A 24,951-nucleotide genomic window follows, 5' to 3' on the forward strand; every position below is an offset into this window, starting at 1 on the left:
TTTGTAGGCACAGTTATCTTCACACAAGCAAACTGCTCCACACTGAACTTATTTTGCTCACCAATGACAGAAAACTGAACATTTTCAGCTTTGCTGTTGAGCAGAATAGAGGCTATTCCAATTAATTGCAAGTAAACTTGTAAACTTGGAGTAAACATGTACTGTATGGTCAGAAGCAACCACATTTTGCCTAACTGAAGACAACATTGGCAGGAATTCAAGGGCCTCATAAAATTTGTATGAAACTGAGCACGCTGCAGCTGCCTGCATACCAGGAACAGCCATGCAGAACTCCTGTTCCTCCTCCTGCTTGGATTAAGACAAAGCATCATGTGCTGGCACATTTAGTCTATGCAGGCCTCAACGCCCCATTTAAAGGTCAGAAGGAGCCATGGTCTACATTGTAGAGCTCTGGGGGTTACATTTGGCACATAGGTACTGACTTTTCTTGCAGGCTATTTAAATATTCTTTTAAAATGTATTTATCCTGTTTGTTTTTCCTTTTCCTTAGAGACTATCACCAACTGCCTCTGTGTGTCACCTAATTCATTTCTGTTATTTTTAAGAACAATTAAACTATTCCCCCAAACGCCTTTGGGCAATGGGCTCTTCCTTCTGTATAAACCTCCGTCTTCCTTACTGTCCCTGCATCATGTGGGGCTGGAAGGTCATGAGGGGCCTGTTTTTTTTCTCATTCTCTCTGTTGCCATCCTTTGGGCAGGTACAAGAGGACAGAAAATATACTAATCAGTTATGGGGAACACACACTGAAGTCAATGCAGTCTGGGACAGTGCTGATGTCATTGGAACCTATTACCCTCACCTGACAAATATGTGCCTTGATATGGATGATGACAACGTATATACTCAGTGTCATCACTACTGTGTTTGAAGTGACGGATGGTAAGCAGAGGTGGGTGGGAAATGGTTTTGCTGACCCACGAACATTTGAGATTTCGAAAATGGACCCATTCCATGTCAGGATGAAACAAAGACCCTTTGAAGTGTTTTGGTGAAAAAACAGAGAAATAGCTCCACTCCAGAATAGCCAATCATCCAGTGGCTAGAACAGTCACGTTGGACATCAGCAACTCAGGTTCAAGTCCTTGCTCTGCCTGATTCAGACCAGGGACTTGAACCTGGGTATCTGACATCCCAGGTGAGTGACCTCATCATGGACTCTTCTGGGCTGGGTCTCCCTCCTCTCCTCACCTCCTGAAATTCCATTCTGGACTTGAGAAACTTTTCCCAAAAGTTCAGTCAAAAGCAGTACATTGCCACAAAACTTTTTGGTTTCAACAAATTGGCATTTTCTGATAAAAAAAAAATTGTCAAAAAATTCCAAACCAGCTCCAATCCAAGAGTCGGTTTGTTTTTCTGTGGGGAGCCTTTTTTGGGGTGGGGTAGGAAAGGTTATTTATTAGTGATGATTAATTATTATTTTCCTAGGAGAAATGGTTTATAAGTTGCGTGCACTCACAATTTGGATACGCCTGTTATTGTAATTTTTAGAGTACATGCATTACTAATGATTATTATTTGCATTGCAAGAATATCTAGAATCTGAACCCACTCATGATCTGGGGCCCCATTGTTCTGGGTGCTGCATAAATACATAGCAAACTAGGTCCCTGCCCTGAGGATCTTACAATGCAAGTTTTTTTGATATAGCAAGATGATTTGCACAGACAGACCCCTGTGCCAGCATAGAGCCCAATTGAAATCACCAGGCGGTCACCCACACAGAACTCATTGATGGATCAGGTCTTAGGAAAGCTTATAATTTAATTGTAAATCTTACAATTTAACATAGGAAAGCTCCATACCAATAGCATACTAATACTTGTGATGTGTTTAATAAAGAAATCACATGAATGAATCCTTCTGCTATGCTCTAGTGATGAATCCCCCACAACAGATTTTCAGGTCCCTTAAATCTTTTTTTTTTTTAAGCAAACATACAGACTTCCCAGCCCCTGCCCTTTTCTGTGCAACACAAGTGCACTGGTTCTGCTGGGAAGGAGGGGGAAGGGGCCCTCCATAGCTGAAGAGGAAGAGGTAGAATTTGCCCCTTAATCTCTTATTTCCCAATTGAGGACTAGCTCAATGGAAGTTTTTCCTGAGTAAAGACTGCATAAGGACTTCAGGTTTGGGTCTGAAGTAAATGGGTTCATTAGCTTAGCAGAATAAAATGATGATATTTCTAGTTTCCCCCGATCTAAGATCAGAGATTAGCATCTGGCCCAGAAGCTGATTTCTTCTTTATTCTCTTTGTCCTGAATTACATAATCTCTTATATAATAATCCATGATCTGGAAAGTGCTCCTTAACTTCTATTTAATCTCATCTATCCACATTTCAAACCTTAGGGACTGACCTGAGACCCTCTCCTTCAGGAGAGTACTGTCTGCAGTACTCCAGTGTGAAAGACTTTGTTGCTTCTGAGTTGGCTGTGCTCCATCGGATGATGGCAGTGTCCCAACACACAGTACAGTCTTCTGCCTTTAGTAAGGGGGTAGAGGGTGCTGTGAACACAATGATGTGTTAGCTGTACTATGAAGAATGCTACAGCAACTGCAATATATATGCTAGGAAGATTGAAATGAAATGACAACTACAAAATGTATATGTCACCAATCCTAAAAAAACAAACTAAATTAGTGTAGAAAGATCATTTTTCCTCAGATGGAAATAATGTGCGCGGAAACAACTGTAAACACCACTACAATAATGTTCTCCCATCCCCTGTTATCTTTTTTTTGGGGGGGAGGGGGGAAGGGAGGTGCACGCTAATCAGGAAAAACACTTTACTTTACCCATCTCATTACCCCCCAAAAAAAGTAGTAAGAATTACGTGCAATTTATTCTGTGCCCTATGCTTTGGAGCTGAAGGTCTCAAGTTCAATCCCTCCAGAAAGAACCCATGAGAAATCATTACGTAAATTCATGCAGTTCAGAGTTTCCTTAACAAGTTAATTTAGATCGGGGTTCTCAAACTGGGGGTCAGGACCCCTCAGGGTGTCACACGGTTATTACATGGGGGGGGTCGCGAGCTGTCAGCCTCCACCCTCAAACCCCACTTTGCCTCCAGCATTTATAATGGTGTTAAATATAAATTAAAAACACTTTTTTACATAGGGGGGGTGGTTTGCACACAGATCCTTGCTATGTGAAAGGGGTCACCAGTAAAAAAGTTTGAGAACCACTGATTTAGATGATCTCAAACACTTTTTTCACTCATTTATGTGGTGCTTTAAGGAATAGACCCATGAAGCAGCATAGGGTCTGGTTATACCTAGATTACCACAGCTCTGTCTTCAGCAGCCCTTGCATCAACTGTATAACAAAAATTAATATGATGCAGAAGAACTGAGTAGTAGCAAAGGGCTAACTTTGCTGCTTTAATTGTGTCCCGTGTATTGTTGCAATGCAGCTACCAAAATTTAATACTACACTTCTCTTCCCTATGGCCTAAACTCAAAGACTACAAACCCTATTGCACATATAGAAAAATGTACATGAAGGAGGACATGGATTGCAAGTGATTAAAGGAATATTGTGTGAAATAATGTACTGAATTAGCCTATCAGATTCAAGGTCTTATTTTCTAGGCTGAAAGTGATTTTGTTTACTCACTCAGTTTCTCTCTGCAAACTTTTCTCCACTACGTGAAGTACTGGCATCATGTGAGCCTACCAAGATCTGAATTTAACACTTCTGGGATAATATTAATATTGGTCCCTAAAATAATATCATTGAGATTTCTGTTCTATTATAATAAACAGATATATTTACAGTGAAAACAAGGCTAAGTGCTGTGGTGTTAAGCAATGTGGTGATCCTGAGCTGAATCTTGCAAGCTGGTGTGAACTATTTCTTTGGGAACAGCAGGTAATACTAGTAATATTGCACAAATGGATATAAACTGGCCACCAGGAAGTTTAGACTTGAAATTAGATGAAGATTTCTAACCATCAGAGGAGTGAAGTTCTGGAACAGCCTGCCAAGGGGAGCAGTGGAGGCAAAAGACATATCTGGCTTCAAGACTAAGCTTGATAAGTTTATGGAAGGGATGGTATGATGGGATAGCCTAATTTTGGCAATTAATTGATCTTTGACTATTAGCAGTAAATATGGCCAATGGCCTGTGATGGGATGTTAGATGGGGTGGAATCTGAGTTACTACAGAGAATTCTTTCCTGGGTGTCTGGCTGGTGAGTCTTGCCCATATGCTCAGGGTTTAGCTGATCACCATATTTGGGGTCAGGAAGGAATTTTCCTCCAGAGCAGATTGACAGAGGCCCTGGGGGTTTTTCGCCTTCCTCTGCAGCGTGGGGCATGGGTCACTTGCTGGAGGATTCTCTGCACCTTGAAGTCTTTAAGCCACAAGTTGAGGACTTCAATAACTCAGACATAGGTCAGGGGTTTGATACAGGAGTGGGTGGATGAGACTGCATGGCCTGTGTTGTGCAGGAGGTCAGACTAGAAGATCATAATGGTCCCTTCTGACCTTAAAGTCTATGAGATAAGGGGCTGGACATTTCAGGGAATTATCAGAGGACTCGGGGGGTTGGAGAGCACCTATCACTAACTTGTAAAGTGGGGGCAGGGAGCTGGGGGGGGGGGGGCTGAAAAGTAGTGTTTGTGATGCCAGAGGCTTGTGGATCCACAGCAGGCACAGACAAGACTGCATCATTCTAAGGGCAGGTGGTGGTACCCTGGGAAGCGTCATGCCAAAACAAGAAGTCAGTGGGCCTGATCCTTAGCTGTTGTTACTCTGTGTGGCTCCATTAATGTCAATGGAGCCATGCTACCTTATGCCAGATGATGATCTGTTCCACGTACTGGCCCACAATAGACCAGGTTTGGTGACCCTCAGGATGTTATAAGGCTCAGCCTGTTTTCCACAGCTTTCAAGGAGGAATTGTCACTCTGAAACCTAAAATGTCTGTAGAGTTAGTGTGAAGTGATGCAAGCAGGTACAAGCAGGGTTGAGAGCTCTTTTTATTCTGAATATCATAAGGCTGAATCATGCAGTCTGTTACTATCCAATTTTTAAGTTCTCGGCCATTTTGTCTTTTTTACTCCCATGACTTTATGAATTAAACTGTGCAACAGTGTGATGCTGGCAGACCAGGTGCCAGCTCATACTAAGCCCATAGGCCTCAACTGAAGACTGACCAATATATAGCTGGGAATCAGTCTGGCTCACCCGTGTGTTAGTATTGTTAAAATAGGTATTACGGTTATAAAAATGTGTTTTGTGTTTAGTCTTTGTGAAACGCTTGTAGGAAGTTGCATGTATTCATCTCATTTATAACATCTGAACCCCGTTATAAGGTTATATTAAGGGTTTGCATTGTAATCCTCTGTAATTGTATAAATCAAACAAGAATGAAACATTAATTAATGTAAAATGCTGGCTTCCTACAGAAGGTGTTAGGTCCTGCGCCTGCCCATCAAGAAGGCCCATTGTAACCAAATGAGACATTGTGAAACATCAAAGAACAAAGACTTTGTTAATAGTATTCCTCCCTCACCCCCATGAAGAGGAGGCGAATGTGTGAACTCATCCCATCATCTTGAACTTGGGGGAGAAGGCAATAAAAATCCCTAACACAAAGAAACTCTCTATGCTGTTTGAACTCTGAAGGTCAAAGATTTCTAAGCGTAAGCAAGGGATCCGCAGCTGCTTAGTCTGGGTTAGCCCTAGGCTGTAACTCATTTGTGTGTGTATGTTTATCTGCTTTAATATTGGGAATAACTCTCTTTGCTTTTTCTTAGTTTATACATCTTTAGTTAGTTTATTATAGGTGTAAGATCTAAAGTGCAATTGTCCTAGGGTAAGTGACTGGTCCTTTGGGACTGAGAGTAACCTGAACGTTGTTGTGATTTTTGGTATAAGGGACCATCTATCGTAAATGCAAACTTGTCTAAGTGGCAAGATAGACTGGAATCATTTGCAGACCCATACAAAATTGTGAATGGACCCCTTTGGAAATCTTAGACATAGTCTGTGGACCCCCCAAGAGTCTACGGACCATAGGTTGAAAACCACTGATTTAAAGGATCTGAATATTCCAACCTGTGACCTAGCAGTCGTTCCCTGAACTGATATGCTGGAGAACTAGTTTCTATTGTCTGTGATAATTTTGCTGTCCCTAGGTGTTTGAGAGGGCAGGGTGATATAGTATCTTCCACTATACAACATTACCACTAGCCCGTTACAGAATGTAGCATCAATGGACTCCAGAGGGAGTTCTCTTCAGGTGGATGGGCAGTGACCAAAAGATGGAAGCAGAGTGAATAGTTCATATAAAAAAATCATCCAGCTTCCAAAAGGGACAGGCATAAATAAAACAATATCAAACAAATAACAGTCCAAAGAGTTAGTCTTTTAAAAAACTTTAGATTTTGTGAAAAGTATGTTGACTTTCCAGCTGGAACAACTAGTTTGCACTTTAGCCTGATGCCAAAAATAACATTTAGCTGCCAGAAGCCAGATTCAGAGAGATTAGAAATCAGGGCAGGACAAAACTCTGGTAGAACATTTTTTGTGAAAATTCATGTGAATTATTTGGCCATTTAAATGTAAAGGATTTTGCACCCCCAAACCTGTGGGTTTTCACAAAATTTGGGAAGTCTGAACTTTCTTTCCAGTTATTTTTCGCAAAAATCTTTGGTAAAAAATATGCACTATGACTTAACATGCTCCAGGATGAGAAGAGGAGGATCCAAAAACTTTGTGGCTCAGTGGATTAAGTACAGGACTCAAAGCCACAGCTTCCACCAAGCGATCTCAATAATACTTGGTGCTTTATAAACATTATTTCATTATAAAGCATGTAAATATCATTATCCGTGTTTTACCAATAGGGAAATTGAATAATCCTCCTCATCCTGCAGAGTTTAAATGATCTGACAAAAGTCATCCAGCAAAGTAAGTGTCAGAACATGGATTAGAACACAGGACTCCTAAACCTATGCCTAATCTGCTAGATCATGGTGCCCCGAAAGCAAGTCACAAACTCTGAGCCTCAGTTTCCTAATCTGTCAAATGAAGCTAATACATAATACTTATCTAATTACTTGCCGTTATTATAATTTATTATTCATATCACGATAGTGCCTAGAATCCCCAGCCAAATTCCGGGCCTCTGTGTGCTAGGTGCTGTACATACACATAATAAGAGACCCCCCCCCAAAGAGGTTACCATTTAAATAGACAAGACAGAAAAAAGGTGGAGAAAAGTAAGTATCAATATCATCCCCATTTTATAGATGAGAAACCGAGGCACAGAGCGACTGAGCAACTTTCCCAAAGTCACAATTTCTGACAGAGTCAGAAATTGAACTAATATCATTCCATTCCAATGCCTCAAGTACACGTCACAATTGGGGACATTTTAAATTCTGTGTTTTCTCAAATTTCACATGTGGTAAATACATTGCTGTCATTTTACAGGTAGGGAAACTATGTGACTTGCCTATTATCTAGTGGATGGAATCAGTGAAACACTTCTCTACATTTCTAATAGCATTGTCTAGTTAATACTGTCTCAGGAACTGAGATCTAATCTTTAAATGCCAAAATATACCTACCAGTTCTGAAAGTGGATTTGCGACTCGGTAAGCTACATCCTGTATAGTTCACAGCCATGACCCACACACCATAATAGCGATCTGGCTCCAGGTCTTCCAGAATGCAGTAACTCTCCTTCACTGTAACTCTGTATTCTTCCACCAAGGCTAGTACAAGCACACACATACAGGTCATTAGAGAAATGCACACCTGTTAGAAACAATTTGTACGGTTTAGGGTCTCTTATATTGACCAAACAGGAGTCGATCATATCGGGGCTTATATAGAATAGGCATAACACTTGCCACAAAAATATGGTCAAGAAGGAACTAAATGAGTTCTGCAGAGTAAGGAGATAATGGGACGGTTTACTTGTGGTCATCAGCGGTGCTGGAACTAGGGGTGCAGCGGCACCCCCTGGCTTGAAGAGGTTTCCATCATATACAGGGCTTGCAGTTTTGTTCAATGGCTTTCAGCACCCACACTGTACAAATTGTTCAAGCGCCACTGGTGGGCACCATCAAATTTAATTGCCAGTTGGCTTTTTATTGCACACTGCATTTGTGGAGATAGCTCAGCACCCCCTTGGCTAATTAACATGGAGGACTTCTAGCACTTAAATTGCTTTAACTCTTTACCATTCACTCTCAAATAAAACGGCAGAAAAGCAAAGTTAAGATACAAAGGGATTACTACAGGCAAATGTGCTAAGTTCTTCTTGCAAGGCGTTCAGTAGAGATGGTTGAGAAACAGAGGGGTGTTTTTCTGCAGGAAATTTAGAGAAAAATGACTCTCTTTGCTTTCCACAGAAAATTTAGACTTTTTGGCAATTTATCACAAACCAAAATATTTCCAGTTAAAATGGTGCTGCAGTGCTTCACAGGAGTTGTAGTATGGCTGCTCTCTGGGTGGAAAACATCTCCTTCTCCCCTCTGAGTAAAGGAGTGCATCATAGGAATCCCTGTCTGTGGTGCATCTTGGGAGATACAGTCCAACCAGAGAGCCTGGCCTATAAAGGAGAATGTAAGTATAAAACACTCAGATTAAAATTCCCATGAGGTACTGTGGCACTATTTTGAAAAGAAAATTTTTAGCATTCAGCCAAAATTGAAAACTCTTTCGTTGGGGGCATTTGTTTTTTCAATTACATATTGAAATTTTCTCCTGAAAGTAAAGACAAGATGGCTGAGATAATATCTTTTACTGGACCTTCTGTTGGAGAGACAGAGGGAGAGAGAGAGAGAAGCTTTCGAGCTACACAGAACTCTTCTTCTGAAGAAGAAAAGCTTGCTTGTGTGTGTGTGTGTGTCTCTCTCTCTATCTCTCCCCCCCCCGCCCCCGCCTCTCTCCAACAGAAGTTGAGCCAATAAAATATATTACCTCACTCATCTTGTCTCTCTAATATCCTGGGACCAACATGGCTACAACACTGCTCCTGAAAGCAGACATTTTATTTGGAAGATTTTGTTTAATTGGAAACCCAATTTTCCACTGAAAAAAAGTTCTGATTAACCCCTAGATCAGCCCTAGTGCTGAGTGCCCTCAATTCCCATTGAAGTCAAATGGATATCAGAGCACTCAATGCTTTGAGGGACTGGACCCCAAATTTTTCGTAATACGTCAGCTGTAAACAGTTGTGAATCTTGGCTTCATTTCTGTCTTGTGTAACTTACTCTCTCAGAAAGGAATTTAATTCGCTGCACATCTTACAAAAAATGTTTAAGCAACATTCAAATACTTTAAATAATTCTTACTAGTCTATTTTTTTACTGTACAAACTTCTTTATTGCACCTCAAATTCACATATTTAAAAAGTAAAATATTTTTGTGCCATTTTGAAAAATCTGCACCTGTGTGTTGAAATGTTGCATTTTTGCTGAGTTTTTCCTGCTTTGTTACCACCGAACACATTTCTCCAACTTGGGAGCATAAATCCAGACCCCTAAATCCATAATCAGGCACCTGATTTTCAGAGGTGGAGATCTGTATCTGCAGCATTATCTGTCCTTACTACTGTTAATATTAACTCTTCAGGATCAGTCATATTGTGCTCTTCCCCTTTATATAGCAATAGCCACATTTTTAAGGATCATTTTAGATATAATTTTATTTGAGATGCTGAACTAATGTTGGTGAGATGCAGGTTCAAAAGTCACATACCACTTTGAGCTTTGTTCGGTTGAGGCTCCTCCATGCAATACACCTGGAAGCAATCAATGATGTCTCCTTCACTCACAGTCCAATAGATTGCAATTGATGTGCTTGTAGCAGAGTTTGGTTCCTGAGGTAGCAATTTTGGAGTCTGTGGAACTGGAAGATAGACTTTGGTAGTTATTTATACTGCTCATATTGAACCACATCAACTCCAGTTATGCATGTCATGAGGCAATCAGATGGTTTATTTTCCTTTAACTATGAATACTTGAGATGACAGCCAGTTAAGGAGTCATTAAAATAAAAAATAGGGGGACTATTTCAAATGACTGAATAAGGACAATAAGCTTCCTTTCAACTAGCTACAAGCATCCTCTTCAGGGAATGGTAAAGTGGGACCTTCCCCACCAACCCAGAGTCCGGTCAGCCTTAGGAGTGCCCAGGTCACTAACTTGCTTTCTCCCAATCTAGATATCAATAGATACAGGCTGCCTCTGTCTGCCCTTCGGTGATATGGGAACCCGTGTTCCACCATTGAGTCCAGTGATACCTTTAAAACTTAAAGCTATCAGGTATGTACTGCAATGTAGTAAAATGTCATGGGCATCATCCCTTCCCCTGCCCTTTCCCCATGAGGTCTATTAACCTTAATAGAAGAGAGTGAGTCCACGTGCTCAGGCATCTACTACTTTGTAGTGCACTCTGAGGCATAAATTCTGCTGAAGCCTCAAAGTGCCTCTTATAATTTAAGCTGTCAGATCAGAAAGCCCAGCAGGAGGGTTACTATTGTGGATTGCACTGTATTAGAGAGGGAAGTAGGCTGCCTCTTGGAAGAGGCAATTTGTGTGGAACTGGCCTTGCCCTGAACAGAGAGATTATAACAGGACAGCACCTGCTGAACAGGAGACCAACCAAGAAGACAAGAGAAACATTTGTTCATAGGAAATACTACACTAGAGCTAGTTAGTGGGAAGTGGAAACCTACTGAAGAAGGGAGCCAGGTTTCAGAGGCAGGAGTGGATGTACGCCACTGCCAGCCAAGGGCAGAAATAGTTGATAAGATTCCTTGGAATCTAGGAAAAGTACCTGTCATACCATGAAGAGATTGTACAGTCTGTCAATTCTAGAGGGAGAGGTGACAGCTGAGCAATAGGTCTTTAAAAGAAAGGATGTGAACTATGGGAGAGGCCATTACTCCCAGAGAGGAACAGACTCTGCTTGGACACGATGCTAAGTGGGCTCTGTCCTCCAGGGCTCAGAACTTAACAGCGTGGAGAGAGAGAGACTCTTTGGAGTCTCACTATTGTTGAACTGTTCCCTGGATGTCCAGGGGTGTTGTAGTAAGATGAGGCCCTGAAACATAAACCCTTATCAGAGGCCCGGTAGGAGGCCTAAGGCCTGAACTAAAGTAATGGTCAAGACTTTGCTAACATAACACAAAGTTAAGCTGTGAGCCAGAGGCAGGCCCTGCTCACAGAAGCTGACAAGGAAAGGGCTGATGCTGCAAAAAGAGACATACCTAAAAGGTACTGGACACCAGATATCAGAACATTCGCATACTTGTACACTCCACACAGATAACAAGGAACAAGCTGATCCATCCCAATGACAGGGCCAAAAGGGTAATATGATGGATAGAGTTGTTTTGTTTGAACCAACATGTACAAGGTGAGAGGCAGCACCTTACTACGTAGAGGGGTTGTACCTTGCTTCGTAGAAGGGTTGAACCTCAATACGTCAGGAGTGATGTGTAACTTGTTTGTACCTGTGTATAAGAATGCATCCCTGGGACGGTGTCTTTGTCCAGCCTAGGGAACAATGGAGAGTCCCGCCACTGACTGAGCTGAGTCCATTGCCAGGGGGCACATATTTGTAGTATGTCCTGTAGAGTAGAGTCTAGAGGGAACTATTACTGTGCTTCGTTTGACAATAAACCTGGCCCAGGTGCCTTCGTACCTTACTAGAGTCTGTGGTCATTGGGGGTTCTCTTGGGGTCTGCTGTGCCAGCGATCTGCAGAGCTGGGGCAGCACACAGAGGGAACAAACGCACACAGCCAATTAATATCAACATTGAACAGAACATAGCACCACACCAGGAGCATCTGATGACAGATGTTTTGTGGGGAGATAATCCTTTCAGGGGGCAGACATAGAACTCTGCTTGAGCTGCAAGGCTGCCATACTTTGATTTTGAACCCTATATCATCTGACACCTGATTGGGGATGCCACAAAGTCCTCACAATCCTCAGATAAGCACCCAAAAGTTTGACTGCTGATCCAAATGGAACCAGCCCTCATGAGATGGTTATTTTTCAGGATTATGAGTCAATGGAAGACAAAACCATATCTCACCATTAAATAGTCTGATTGCACAGAACAAAAATATGCACTGTTTTTTCATTTACCCAGTAAATTTCCATGTTACATGGATTCTATAAAGATCTAAGCAGAAAGCTTTTGCTCTTTTCAGTTATCTTCCGACTAATGATGATGATCGCCTGTGGCATTAACAAAGTAGATGCTGATGCTAGCTGTTTTCCTGTGATTTATACCGAGAGCTACAGTAAGAATACATCTGCCTGTCATTGAAAAAATCATCCCTTTAGTTGCTAAAAGCAAACCAGATTTGGGGTTTTTTTTATTGCATCTAGAAGAGCCTGTCTTCTAATTGTGTCCAGTGGGGAAATGATTGTGGGTTTTAAGTAGAGTTGTATGGAAACCAGAATTCCTATTTAATGGGAAATGATGCAATTTTCAAATCTGTTTCTGTTCCAAAATTAGAATGAAAACAAAACATTTCAAAATTTCCCAAACAATGAAATTTTTTGAAAAATTGTTGTTTCAAGTCTATCAAAACATTTAGTTTGTATTAAATCAAAATATTTCATTCAATATCAACTTTGTTTTTTATAATATAGAATTAAATTTCAAATTGAAAAGTCATTTCAAAACAAAATATTGATATATTCCCCTCAGAAAATGTTGAAATGGAATATACTGACATTATCAAAATGCTTCATGTCGAAGTTTTTTTCCTGAAATAAAATGTAATCAAAACTGACAAGTTTCCAGGGAAAGTTTCTATGTTAATGAAATGGCATTTTCTGATGAAAAAATAATCCATCAAAAAAATTTCTACCAACTCTAGTTTTCAGTGACAAGCTGTCGCATAGATCATTTCATCCCTGGTTCTACTCTCTCTGCTCACAGTAAAACCAAGACGACCCAAACAGATAGCATTCCATAGAGGGGTTTTCACAAGGTCAGTATAATGGGGAGAATGGTCAGTTTCCCCCTCCTTTCATAGTATCCCTGGCAGAAAGTGGCAATCAGTGGAAGTGCTGGAGTCAAACAGTAACCTGGTTTAAACAGCAGGGGCTGGTGGCAGGTTTTTATCAGTGACACGTCCTTGACCTTGGAATTTGTTCCCTCCTTTTCTTCCTGACAGATTTGATTACATTCTGGGTATGCTGCAAGGTTTATCTATGGTCCCAGGCCTTTATTGAGAGAGTGGATTAAGTGAAGAGACAAATGGGTGAAGGAGACAGTTACTGGGTGGGAAGCTCTTGGGGAGAATTTTCTGATTGGGTGAAAAGACTCTGAAAAAAATCTATTTTTGCTATTTTATCAACCATACAGCACAGAGAGAGAGAGAGAGAGAGAGAGAGTGAGCGTGTGCACGCACACGCATGTGCAGGGGATGAGAGGACTTCAAAGATCAAGATCTGAGGAAATTTCATTTCCGTGTCAGTGCACTGACAAAGAAGTGGAAGAAGTATGGTCCAGTTGTTCTGGCACCTGCGACTGGGAAGAGCCTGGTTCAATTCCCTGTTCTGTCACAGGCTTCCTGTCTGACATTGGGCAAGTCACTTAGCCTCTCTGTGGCTCAGTTCCCCAACTGTAAAAGGAGTATAATAGCACTTCCCTACCTCTCAGAGGTGTTGAGATTAGAGCTGGATGAATATATTTTTCTGCTAGTTGGCTCAAAAAACATCAGAGAAAAAAAAAAGCTTTGGATTAACCTGAAACAAAAATGTTCTGGTGATTTGAAAAACTCGAAAATATTTGGGTTTCTTTTCAACTGAAAGAATTTGGTAAATTCAGCATAAATTTGCTAAATTTTCAGTCGACCCGAATGTGTATATTTTGGCAAACACTCTACTTGCAAAGATAAATAGATAAAGACTGCGAGGTACAGTCACAGATGGTATAGTAATGGGCTTCATATAAGTACTTTAAATAGATAGAATAGAGTGATGCAGCAGAGGTGAGCAATGCAAAAGTCACAGAAGAGACAGCACAAAAAGGAGGATTAGATAGGAAGAGAAAGAGGCTAGACTGCATAGGGAGCTAAGGGAGAGAGAGCATTAAAAGGTATGGAGGAAAAGAAAAAAGAGGAAGAGATGATATCTTCTGTTTATATCACAGGTTTAGTTTCAAGGGAATGTAGAGAGACAGTGCAGAAGAGCAAGGGAAAAGACTATATGGAGGAAAAAGGGAAGGAGAGAAATATAGGAGGGGGCTAGCTGGGTTATTGGGAACTGGAAATGGGAGCTAGAGCCCCTCACCCCTAGTTTGTCAGTGCAAATCCAGCCCTGGTTGGATGTGCTGTTTGGTTTTGATTGGACACAGTGGTTAAAGCAGATCTCAGCAACTTTAGGAAACTAACTGGTTTTTAATCCAAGTGTTTGTGGAAAGCAAACACAAAACAAAGGCAAAGCAAATCTGTTCCATCAGTTACCTCCTTGCCATTAGCTGGCAGTCAGAGTGGGAAGGTGGGACTTGCCTGCTGGATTGGAAGGGTCAGTTTATAAACTGAATAATAGCATCAAAGGAAATTTGCTCTAAATCTTTAATAAAAACTGCTAGAGATTTCCTAGTAAGTTACTTTTTTTTAAAGCTACAATGGCATGGGGTTGGGTTGGGTTAGGGCGCCAGCACTCAGACCATCGCTTGAATACAGAATTGCCTTGATACATCTAAATACATTTAATTTTCTTATTTCTTGAAACAACATTTAAAAATATGTTTTGAAAAGATGAAGAGAATGGTTGGCAGGGTGCTGACAGGAGGGAAGCTGAGTAGGTGGCTTGCTGCAAAGAACTATGCTGATTCTGAGCTGTTAGTTCTCAGAAATCATAAAACTGAAAAGAAAGCTAGTAATGGATGAAGCTGATACACCATGGCCAGTAGACAAACATGGCTTGTTTATTCTCTCAACTTCCATGACTGCTGGTCAGATCTGGATGATCTTCATAGGTAAAATTCACACACACATATGGCACAAAGCGCAACTAAACAGGCTTTAGTTTAAACTGAACAGGCTTGTGAACTAAGCATGGGCTGGGGAGATGGAATACACCCCATTACCCTCCATAGTCACTGCCCTTGCCTACAGAGTAGGCTGGGTCCAGCTACTGTAGCCACTGCTCCTTCATATCCATATGTGGATAAGTTTTCCAACCACTAGATCCACATAAATACACATCCAGTAGCCTCCTTTTTCAGTCCACCCCCAACTTTTCTCTCCACTCCAGAGGCCTGCTTCCCCAGCAAGGAGGTGGGTCAGAAGCACACCCTGAATGGCTGCCGTATTTGTGACCCCACACATGGGCACCATGGGGCTTACTTAGCATGGAGAGTGTTACACAGGATTTATGCCAATATGAGATTTTCACTTTGGAATGAACAGGTATTGTAAAGGGTGATTAGAATTTAGAATAAACAAGACATTTTAGTGTTTTCTCCTGCGCTACCTTTTCCCCTGCCCAGCAATAAACCAAGCACTTGTGCACAATTAGACTTCATTTCAAATTCAGCTCTGATTGCTAATTACACAGGCTCACAACTCTAAACTTTTTTTTTCAAAGCACATTCTAATTTTACTTTTCTATAAATTCCAGGGCTTTGCGAAAATGTTTATTTTTCACAGGATGCACCCATAGATTCTTACCAGCAACACATTTTAAGGTATTCTGGTCACTTCTCACTGAAGCGTCTGCATAATGGTCAAAAAGTGAAAATGCACTGGGCATTTTTTCTAATGAGAGAGATTTATCCATTGCCGAAAGTAACCTATTGGGAAGAAAATATATATCCAAATAAATCCCTGTAGTATTACATAGCTTCCAAAGCTCAAAGATGAACAACATGTGACATGCACTGCTCAAAATATTTCCCATGGATTTAAGAGCAACAAGCAAAGAGAAGAAAACTTCCTAACCTTGGACGTTAACTAAGGGGTACAATGTTTAAAATTAGTTCAAGGATATCTTAGCAGTAAAGATGAACCCAATCTAACGACACAAATCTGTACACTCATGAACTGTGGGAAAGTTTAGATATGAAGTTCACAGTAAGGCCCTCAAGAATATGGGGTTTAAGCTTATTGACATTGTCCCTTTGTATATTTAAAGGCTACAGAAAATTACATCTATCTACAGGAAGTTGACTTCAGAGACATAATGTAAAGCAGCTGGTTATGAGGAGAAAAAAAGAAAAAGGAAAATGGATTGGACTCAATTAGCCCTTATTTGCTTGGTTCATTATGAAAAACAGCAACATATTTTAAACTTTGAGGCAAAAGCAGCTCCAAGGAAATGAAATAATTCTTTCTACAAAGCAGTCGAGCAACCCCATTTGTTTTTACACTGAAGTTGTTAGTTGTTCACAGTTTTAACAGGATATATGTAATAAAAAATAAATTTTCTTGAGAAAGACGTGCAGCATTATATAAACCCTTTTCTTCGCGTTTTTTAGTAAATCAGATACAATCAAGTAAAATAATCTAGTTCATGCACAAAACAAACTAATTTTAATACGTAAGCTAATGCTAGTAAACAACATGCAATAAAAATCCTTGAAAATTATTTTTGCATAGCCTACTTTTCAATAATCTACAATATACAAGTAATTGGACAGATTGCCACATGCTGGTATACAATTTTAATGTAGTGGGTGTCCCACAGGGGTCTGTACTGGGACAAGTCCTATTCAACATATTCATAAATGATCTGGAAAAAGGGGTAAACAGGAAAGTGGCAAAATTTGCAGAGGATACAAACCTACTCAAGACAGTTAAGTCCTAGGCAGCCTGCGAAGAGCTACAAAAGGATCTCTCAAAACTGGGTCACTGGGCAACAAAATGGCAGATAAAATTCAATGTTGATAAATGCAAAGTAATGCACATTGGAAAACATAATCCCAACTATATATATAAAATGATGAGATCTAAATTAATTGTTACCACTCAAGAAAGAGATCTTGGAGTCATTGTGGATAGTTCTCTGAAAACATCCACTCAATATGCAGCCGCAGTCAAAAAAGCAAAGGCCAAGACTATAACAGGGTTCAAAAAAGAATTAGATAAGTTCATTGATGGCTATCAGCCAGGATGGGCAGGGATGGTGTCCATACCCTGTTTTTGCCAGAAGCTGGGAATAAATGACAGGGAATGGATCACTTGATGACACTTGTTCATTCCCTCTGGGGCACCTGGCATTGGCCACTGTCGGAAGACAGGATACTGGGAAAGATGGACCTTTGGTCTGACCCAGTATGGCCGTTCTTATGCCACATGATTTCATAGCACAAATCCCATGAATAATGAGAAATGTAAAAGGATGTTTTGAGCATCACTTAAAAAATAACCCTTTACTTACATATAGAAATTTCCAATTTGATATTTCTTATTAAAAAAACTTACTATTTTACAGTATGTCCCTGAATTGGCCACATACAATTTACCTGGGCCCCAATCCAGCTGAACACTTTAAGCACATGCATACCTTTAAGCGCATGACTAAGTACCATTGACTTCAGTACCGATAAATCATATGGGGCGCATATCGGTACATAACTCCCATTTAAGTCAATAAGTGAAATCCTGGCCCCACTTCAAGAGGAGTTTTGCCATTGACTTCAGTGGGGCCAGGATTTCACTCAATAACACTGTTGTGCACAAAAGGGCTGCGGGTTCAGGCTTTATGAATAATAAGAGATAACTTGTGCAGATTTTAGCAGATGGCAAATGATTTTAAGATTAAATTCTCTCTCATCAGGATGAGTCCCACTAAACGGAACGCTCAGTGGCAAATCAGATAGGGAATAAGGGTTTGATTATGGGTTTGGGGGTTTTGTTGGTGTGTGTGTTTGGGGAGGGAGGGAGGATACAAACACAGATGAAATAACAGTCAAATTCAAACTTCACTAGAGTTGCAACCATTTATACTAGCTCTGAATTTATCCCAGCAGTTCCACCCATATAAGTGACATGTTGGATGATTTTCATTAAGATTTCATCTCATATGGAAATTACACCAGTAAAATATGAACACTTCAAAACAGGGTATTTAAGGCAGAAATCTAAGCATCATCAGAATGCTCTTATATAATTACAAGCAGCAGCTATTTAAGAATGGCTATGCAGAATATTCCAAGTGATCTGACATTTAAAAAAAAGCTATATTTATTATTATTTAAATTATGAATTATAAAACACATGCAAAACCCTTCAAAAGCTGTCAGCTACAGTAACAAGTGTAAGATTTCTTCACAGACTATTATTTGTGGTGTTTTTAAAAGCAGATATTTATACTGGAAGCATGCTTTCAATAAAGCTAGAAAGTATTAAATTAAATAGCCAAACATGCTATTCCTAATATTCACTACAATGCACCTAAACCACATTTCATATACCTTTTATTCATTTCTTTATATAACTAATAGAGAAAGGGGAAAAGAATGTATTAACAATAAAAAACAGAAGTCAACATAATATTAAAGCACGTAATTTCAAGACCGAGTCTGCTCTTTTCTGTTGATGTAAATAAGCACCACTTCATGAACTTCACTGGAAATTTTCCCATACGCACCACCAGAGAATTTAGGTCTCCAAGTATTTTCCCCTCTTTAAGGCCATGAATGAATCAGCATGGTACCTAAGCACCTGCCTAGCTTTAAGCATGATTAGTCAGTTTTCATTACTCCTGCTTCACTTGAAGCAGAAGGCTTAATTACTTTGCTGAAACAAGTTGTAAGTTACGTTTACAGGAGGAGATATAATTTCTACATTAAAACATTAGGGTCCAAATTCCAAGACCAAAATTGCCTCCACATTGCTGACCCTTAGAAGCTCCATGATCTTTACACCAGTTGAGCTGGGAATACTCCCATGTCATGGGAATCCTCAGCTGTCTCTTTAGCAGCACAAAGAGGACACAGAACTGATCAGGATTAACCCTCCATTCCTTATAGAAAGGGCCAGAGGAGCTCAGCATTGCCAGCCTCAAAAGATCAAAAATCAGAAGTTAAAGACCCCCAAAATTAGGAGATTGCCCCCCCAAATCGTGCCTTTTTTTAAATAAAAAAAGACTATTTTGTGGGGGCTTTTTAGCCTTTTTGTCTCACTTACATGTCTGCCCATCCCCTGCCCAGCAATTAATTCTGCCCCATCCAGCCCCCAACCCCATCAGCTTAGCCCCCAGGGCTATGGGTTTTTCTTTGCCATGTAGATTTACCCTTAAGCTCCCTCCCCGCCTGCTATGAGAATGGCTTCAGGATGTTGTGGGGAGGGGAGGAGAGGGCTCTGCCTGTAGCAGATGACTGGTGATTCTGCCTTGGGGGCAGACAAGTGAGGCCAGCAACTAATCAGGGAGCGCCAATTCACTAGAGAGCTGGAGCCTCTTGCATTATTGAGAGACTGGGTCCAGCCCCAGCCAAAATCATGTAAGTCGCAGAAAAGCCACGAGAGTTGGCAATACTGGGATCTTTAACAACCACACATAGTTAGGGACCCATTTTTACATCTGACATGAGACATGGCATATCTAGTGGCACATGCCCCCAGATATTGTGATGGGCATTGAGTCAGTACTGACACAGAGGGGGAAGTGCTACTCACCGAGTCACTGACAATTCTTGCAGCAACTGTGCATTCCTATGGGCATAGATTTTGGCCAGTGATTCCTGCATCTAACCCACAAACCATTTAGAGACTGTAAGTAATGGAGAATTTACCACAAATCTCGGTAATCTGTTCCAATGGTTAGTTATCCTGACTGTTAAAAATGTGGGTCTTTTTTTCCCGGTTTGGACTCTTCCGACTTCAATTACCATTTCCTTCCAATTTCTTGTTACACCATCCTTTGATATAATTAAGAATCCTTTCATAACAGAAATCTTCTCTCTGCTTCTTATAGATTGTGACTGAGTCATTTCCTAACCTGCTCTTCAATAAGCTAAATAGACTGAGTTCCTTTAGTGTCTCACTGTGAGGCACTTTTCCACATGACAGATCATTCTTTGACCTCTTTTCTGAACCTTCACATGACCCAGCAGTTCCAGACTGGTGTATCTGAGGTTTCAGAATTAATTTACCTCAGAAGACAAAGTAGGTCTGAGGATATTATATCAAATGCCATATGTGACTAATATCATTAAGGTTTCTGTTATGAATGTAATTCATACTTACATTTAGGAAAACAACATCATCAAGTTCTTCAGTTTCCGTTACAGTTGTCTCTAAGGTTTCCTTCGCCTCAACAATACTTTGCTGAAAGTTAATCATCTGGTCATACAAGTATTCCATTTTCATTTTCTTCACTTCCTCAAAGTTCTGGGACATCTCATCATACTGGGCTATCACTGTCTTAACGATCTCTTCATTTTGGTCTTCTAAAACCTGCTCATTTTTTTTACTATTTTCCTGGAAAATAAAACATGAAAATCTGAGAAGTAAAACTACATCAGTGAATGAATGTACCTAAAACTCTCTAAATTATGTAAACACCAACTATTAGTCTGGCGGCCTTTGGCATCTTTACAAAAAGATGTATGTAATTATCTAAGCAAGTTCACGTATAAGAAATATTATTAGGTAAATACTTTAAAAACAATGGCCAACATTTTCAAACTTGAGTGCCTAAAGTTAAGGTTTCTGTAGTTAGGCACTTAAATAAGAAGCCTTATTTTCAAAGCAGCTGAACTTCCAAATTTCCTATTGAAATCAACATAGGCTACAAGTATTAAGCACCTCTGGGCATCAGACCACTCAGTTAGATGCCTGAACATGAATTTAGGTGCCTAACTTTAGGTATCCAACATTTGAAAGTGTTGATCCATGTAAAAGTTTAAAAATTAAACGAAACAGATTGAAAGTGCTATCACAATAGCCCACATAGTGTTCACTGTGCAGCAGCTCTGTATAGTAAAGCAACTATATATTATTCTCAGTTAATCACTCATAGTAAGGAAACTTTGTTTAAGGACTAGTGAAATAGACAATTCCTGTGAAAATGATAACATGAAACTACAAAACAGTATAAAATATCCTTAAAAGACTGCCAATATTGAAGGAGGAACGAAAACAGTAGTGTAGATATTAGACTTACCTCAACAGAATTAAACAGGGATTCTATTTCACTAACCAACTCCTCAAACTTCACTGACCTTTGCTGTAACTCTCCTAGAAATTCGTCTAATTGATCCTGAAATAAAAAAGTGGCAGCAATTTTCTAAATATGATGCTTGGGAAATACTGCTTTATAAAGCTTTCACATAAAATATATATGTAATGTTTCACCTCTAGATATTATTGGAACAATTGTTAAAATTAATTTCATAGCTTCAACATGACTAGAAAGGCAAACACAGGAATAGTGGTTGGAAAAGGTACAATACCAACTTCAAAGAAGAAATAATAATTGATCCTTCAAGGTGCTTATATGAGGTGTTTCACACCCTCAATTCTCACTGGCTGTGCAGGAATTTGAGGGCACTCAGCACTGCACAGGAATGCTCCAGAGACTGCAGGATCAGGCCCACAATGAGAAAAGAACACAAGTAATTGTTACGGGCTAGCCTATGCAATAAAGTATCTAGGGAACTAAACATAAATATAGATGTTACTGAGGTTCACTTTTAAATATCTTAAATAAATATATACAATTTAAAACTATGTATGTATTGCTGTGCACTGAAGGTCTGAACTTGCATTCCGTTTGCATTCCAAAACTCTCATCAAAGTCACTGGTTGTTTTAGGTGTGCAAGCAATACGGAATAAGGCTCTCTTCATTTTGGTCTTCTAAAACCTGCTCAATAAAGACAACATTGACCACGTATTATAATAATAATAGAGCTGTCTCTCTATGCAGCAGTCCTTCTTGACCTTCCTTGAGAGAGTTGGCCATCTGCTCATATGCAATTTATATTTCATAAGTGCACTTGGTTTTAATCAATTTGTATACTTCTGAATGGAAGGTTAGAGGAAGATTGGTAGCAGCTTCCTACAGTTTGGCAAACTTCCACATCCAAAACGTGTTTGAAAAAATACCACGTGACCTCTGAATTATAAATATCATATTCTATTGTAAAATTTAATGTTAAATTGATAAATATTTAGGATTGATCACTTTGAGATCCCAATGTGAAATTTTGTTTGTGAAGATAATGGCTCTGTCAGTTTTTATAGATTAACAGCTCATTTCACTTAACATGAATTTCTGCTCTAATGCCAAAAGCTGAGAAGGTGAGCGTTGTGTTGTCTTCTTATTTCCTTAGCAATTATATCTGTGTGAGTAGCAAGAACTACACATAGACAATCTAAAAGTAACATGAGCTTTGGCTGGTAGAAATCATGTGAAGTCAGACATGTGTTGTGGCCAGATTTAATTACTAACTGTATCTCCAAGTTCCACAGCCAGGGAATTACATCAGGGGACATATCCATCTCTGGAATAACTCCACTGACTTCAGTGCAACTACACCAGGGAAGACTTCAGACCTGTGACTTTATTAGTGACATTTTGGCAGCTGATCATAATTCACAGCCAAAGCAGGAACTGCCATAGATAAAAAGTGATAAAATGTGGTACATGCACAGACCAGAGAAAAAGAAAAATTAACAGTTGCAAAATTTTATAAATATTTATATTTGAGGGCGGTATTTCATCATCTTATAATAATTTTTATTCTTACTTTTGAATTAGCGTTATAATATACTTGTGCAATAGAACACATGCCAGAGATCCACTTTCAGGCCAAATTCAAGGGTGAAATGTATACATTTAATGTTAGTAAATCATCCTGGTTTTAACAGTCAGTAAGAGAGTGAAAGTAACTTACATGTAAAGAGGCCAGAATGAGATGAAAAAAGGTGCAAGTTAAAGGTGAAATCAACAGGGAATTTTGCTTAAAAACTGATGCACATGGCTCAGAATTTTTAATAAATCTCCAATTGCAAAATGGTTATTACTGGTGACTGTGCACAATCCAGAAAACACAACATGACTTTTGGATGCTGGATTCAGATTGCACAGCTGGTAACTAGAAAAGGAATACCTTTTGACTGGTAAACTGAGCAATTTTGATATGGAATAAATGAGAAGATAAAGATTAGACCTCATAATACCACTTTTTACAGTCACTTTTCAGATCCAAACTTCAATTAAACATAGACAAGTTTCTAGAGAAGTGAAAAGTGTTTTCACAAGTATTTATATTGTAGGAGTATTTGGATGCATTCATTATACATAGTATATTAATTAATGTATACCTATCATAATACTAAATTGTAACACTGGCAAGAATAGGCTTGCTAGAATTATGGATGAGGGAATTTTAATTTCATACCCTTATTTTTGAGTTTGTTTCAACCTTTTATATTGGATAGATCTGACAATTGCTATGATAGAGGCTGGACGCAAATTTTTTAAAACATCAACAGTGGTGTACATTTAGGCTCCATATCAGGCACTTCTCGCCGCCCTCCCCTCCCCCCCCCGAAGACAATAAGAGCTTGTCTGCACTACCACTACAACCAAATGAAGGAACTGATTAAAAAAACATGAGTCTAATGTGTAGTGAAAGGTAAGATTTTAACCATGTTTTGTAATCAGGCTAAAGCCTTTGTCTGACCTTTGTACTTAAACTGGACTGCTAACAATCTTGTGACAATGTCAGTGCAAGCACACAGAGGTTACTCTACAATGTCAAAGTGAAATGAACCAGTGTTACTAAAGTTATGCCTCTCTGCATGCCAAAAAAAGCCACCTATATTAAGGATGACGCTATAACTAGGAAAGCTTAGTAAGACCTGGTATGTAAACAAGATATCACACAAAAAAAATGAATAGATCAAAATCGCCAGTTTGGCAAGTTCATGACTGCAAGGCCACCTTAATTACAATATATTCTTCCTTCTAGTTCCATATTCTAAAAGAGACCTTGTATTGCCCTGTTCTAACTAACCTGATAGTCATCTTGGTACCAGTATTTGCTGGCCCAGCTCTCCTGCAGATTTTTAGGAATTTTTTGCATTCTTTATTTTATAGATCTTGTAATATGTGGGCTTGCTACACAAATTAAATGAACCATGGTGGCCTGCAATGCTGTTAAATCAAACCCATTTAAATATTTTCTATTTCCATCCTCTCATGGGAGAGATTCTCTGCAACAGCCCCAAATTCAGCCAAAATAAACATTTGCATCTTACTTTGCAACATTTTAAAAAAGTCACCAAACTTTGGCTGCCTTCCAAAGGCCCTTCACCAAGAACTTCCTGCTACCCACCCCAGGTATGTAGCCCTGGTGACCTATGACAAAAGCTTGCCAGCCAAATGGACCTTCCACAGTGGCGCATCAGACCATTCTGGTTCTAACAGATGAATAACTCACACCTTCCACTGGATTGGGAAACAGGGCAGTGCTGCTCATGGAGCACAAGGGTGATGTGTTCATGTTGGCCCAACCCAAGAGGTGAGCACTGCATGTATGTTCAGCACTAGGCTGAAGCTTCTGAATGATGCTGCAAGTGTACCTGAAGGTAGCAGTGCCCAAACTTTTTTCTAAGGCAATCCACCCACAACATTGTATCTTTTTTTGCAACCCACACAGGGTCCACATTGGGGGAGGAAGGGGCAGAATCATAATCCAGAATCCTCCTCTGCTACCACCTTCTCTTCCTTGTCCTGTGAAGGGGCCACTGACTATCCTCAGCAGTTTCCTTCCACCCTCCACCCCAGCACCACAACCCTAATCCTGGCCCAAAGCAGAAGAGAGGCCGGGGGTGGGCAGGAGGGGAAAGGATACCAACCCCACTCCATACCCCACAATGGCTGCTCCTGTTCTGCAGGGCTGGGCCCAGCTCCCCACTCTGTGACCCTCCCATGACCAGGGTCACAGCACCTCTCAAGGTTTGGCCTCAGAGGGTAGGGA

At 40.0% G+C, this 24,951-nt stretch overlaps 1 protein-coding gene across 1 annotated transcript in view; it reads right to left on the reverse strand.

Moving 5' to 3' along the window:
* Positions 1–24,951, reverse strand: part of LOC120408233 (cardiomyopathy-associated protein 5-like) — a 46,369-nt gene that overhangs the window by 19,148 nt on the left and 2,270 nt on the right. The window contains exons 2-8 of the mRNA XM_039544937.1: positions 21,128–21,223; positions 20,209–20,442; positions 18,435–18,457; positions 15,691–15,812; positions 9,743–9,892; positions 7,603–7,749; positions 2,378–2,525 (exon numbers count right to left, since the gene is read on the reverse strand). Coding sequence (XP_039400871.1) covers positions 2,378–2,525; positions 7,603–7,749; positions 9,743–9,892; positions 15,691–15,812; positions 18,435–18,457; positions 20,209–20,442; positions 21,128–21,223 — 920 coding nt within the window. The remainder of the gene's footprint in view (positions 1–2,377; positions 2,526–7,602; positions 7,750–9,742; positions 9,893–15,690; positions 15,813–18,434; positions 18,458–20,208; positions 20,443–21,127; positions 21,224–24,951) is intronic.

This window comes from Mauremys reevesii, linkage group 6 (assembly GCF_016161935.1).
Source record: "Mauremys reevesii isolate NIE-2019 linkage group 6, ASM1616193v1, whole genome shotgun sequence".
Taxonomy (NCBI): domain Eukaryota; kingdom Metazoa; phylum Chordata; order Testudines; family Geoemydidae; genus Mauremys; species Mauremys reevesii.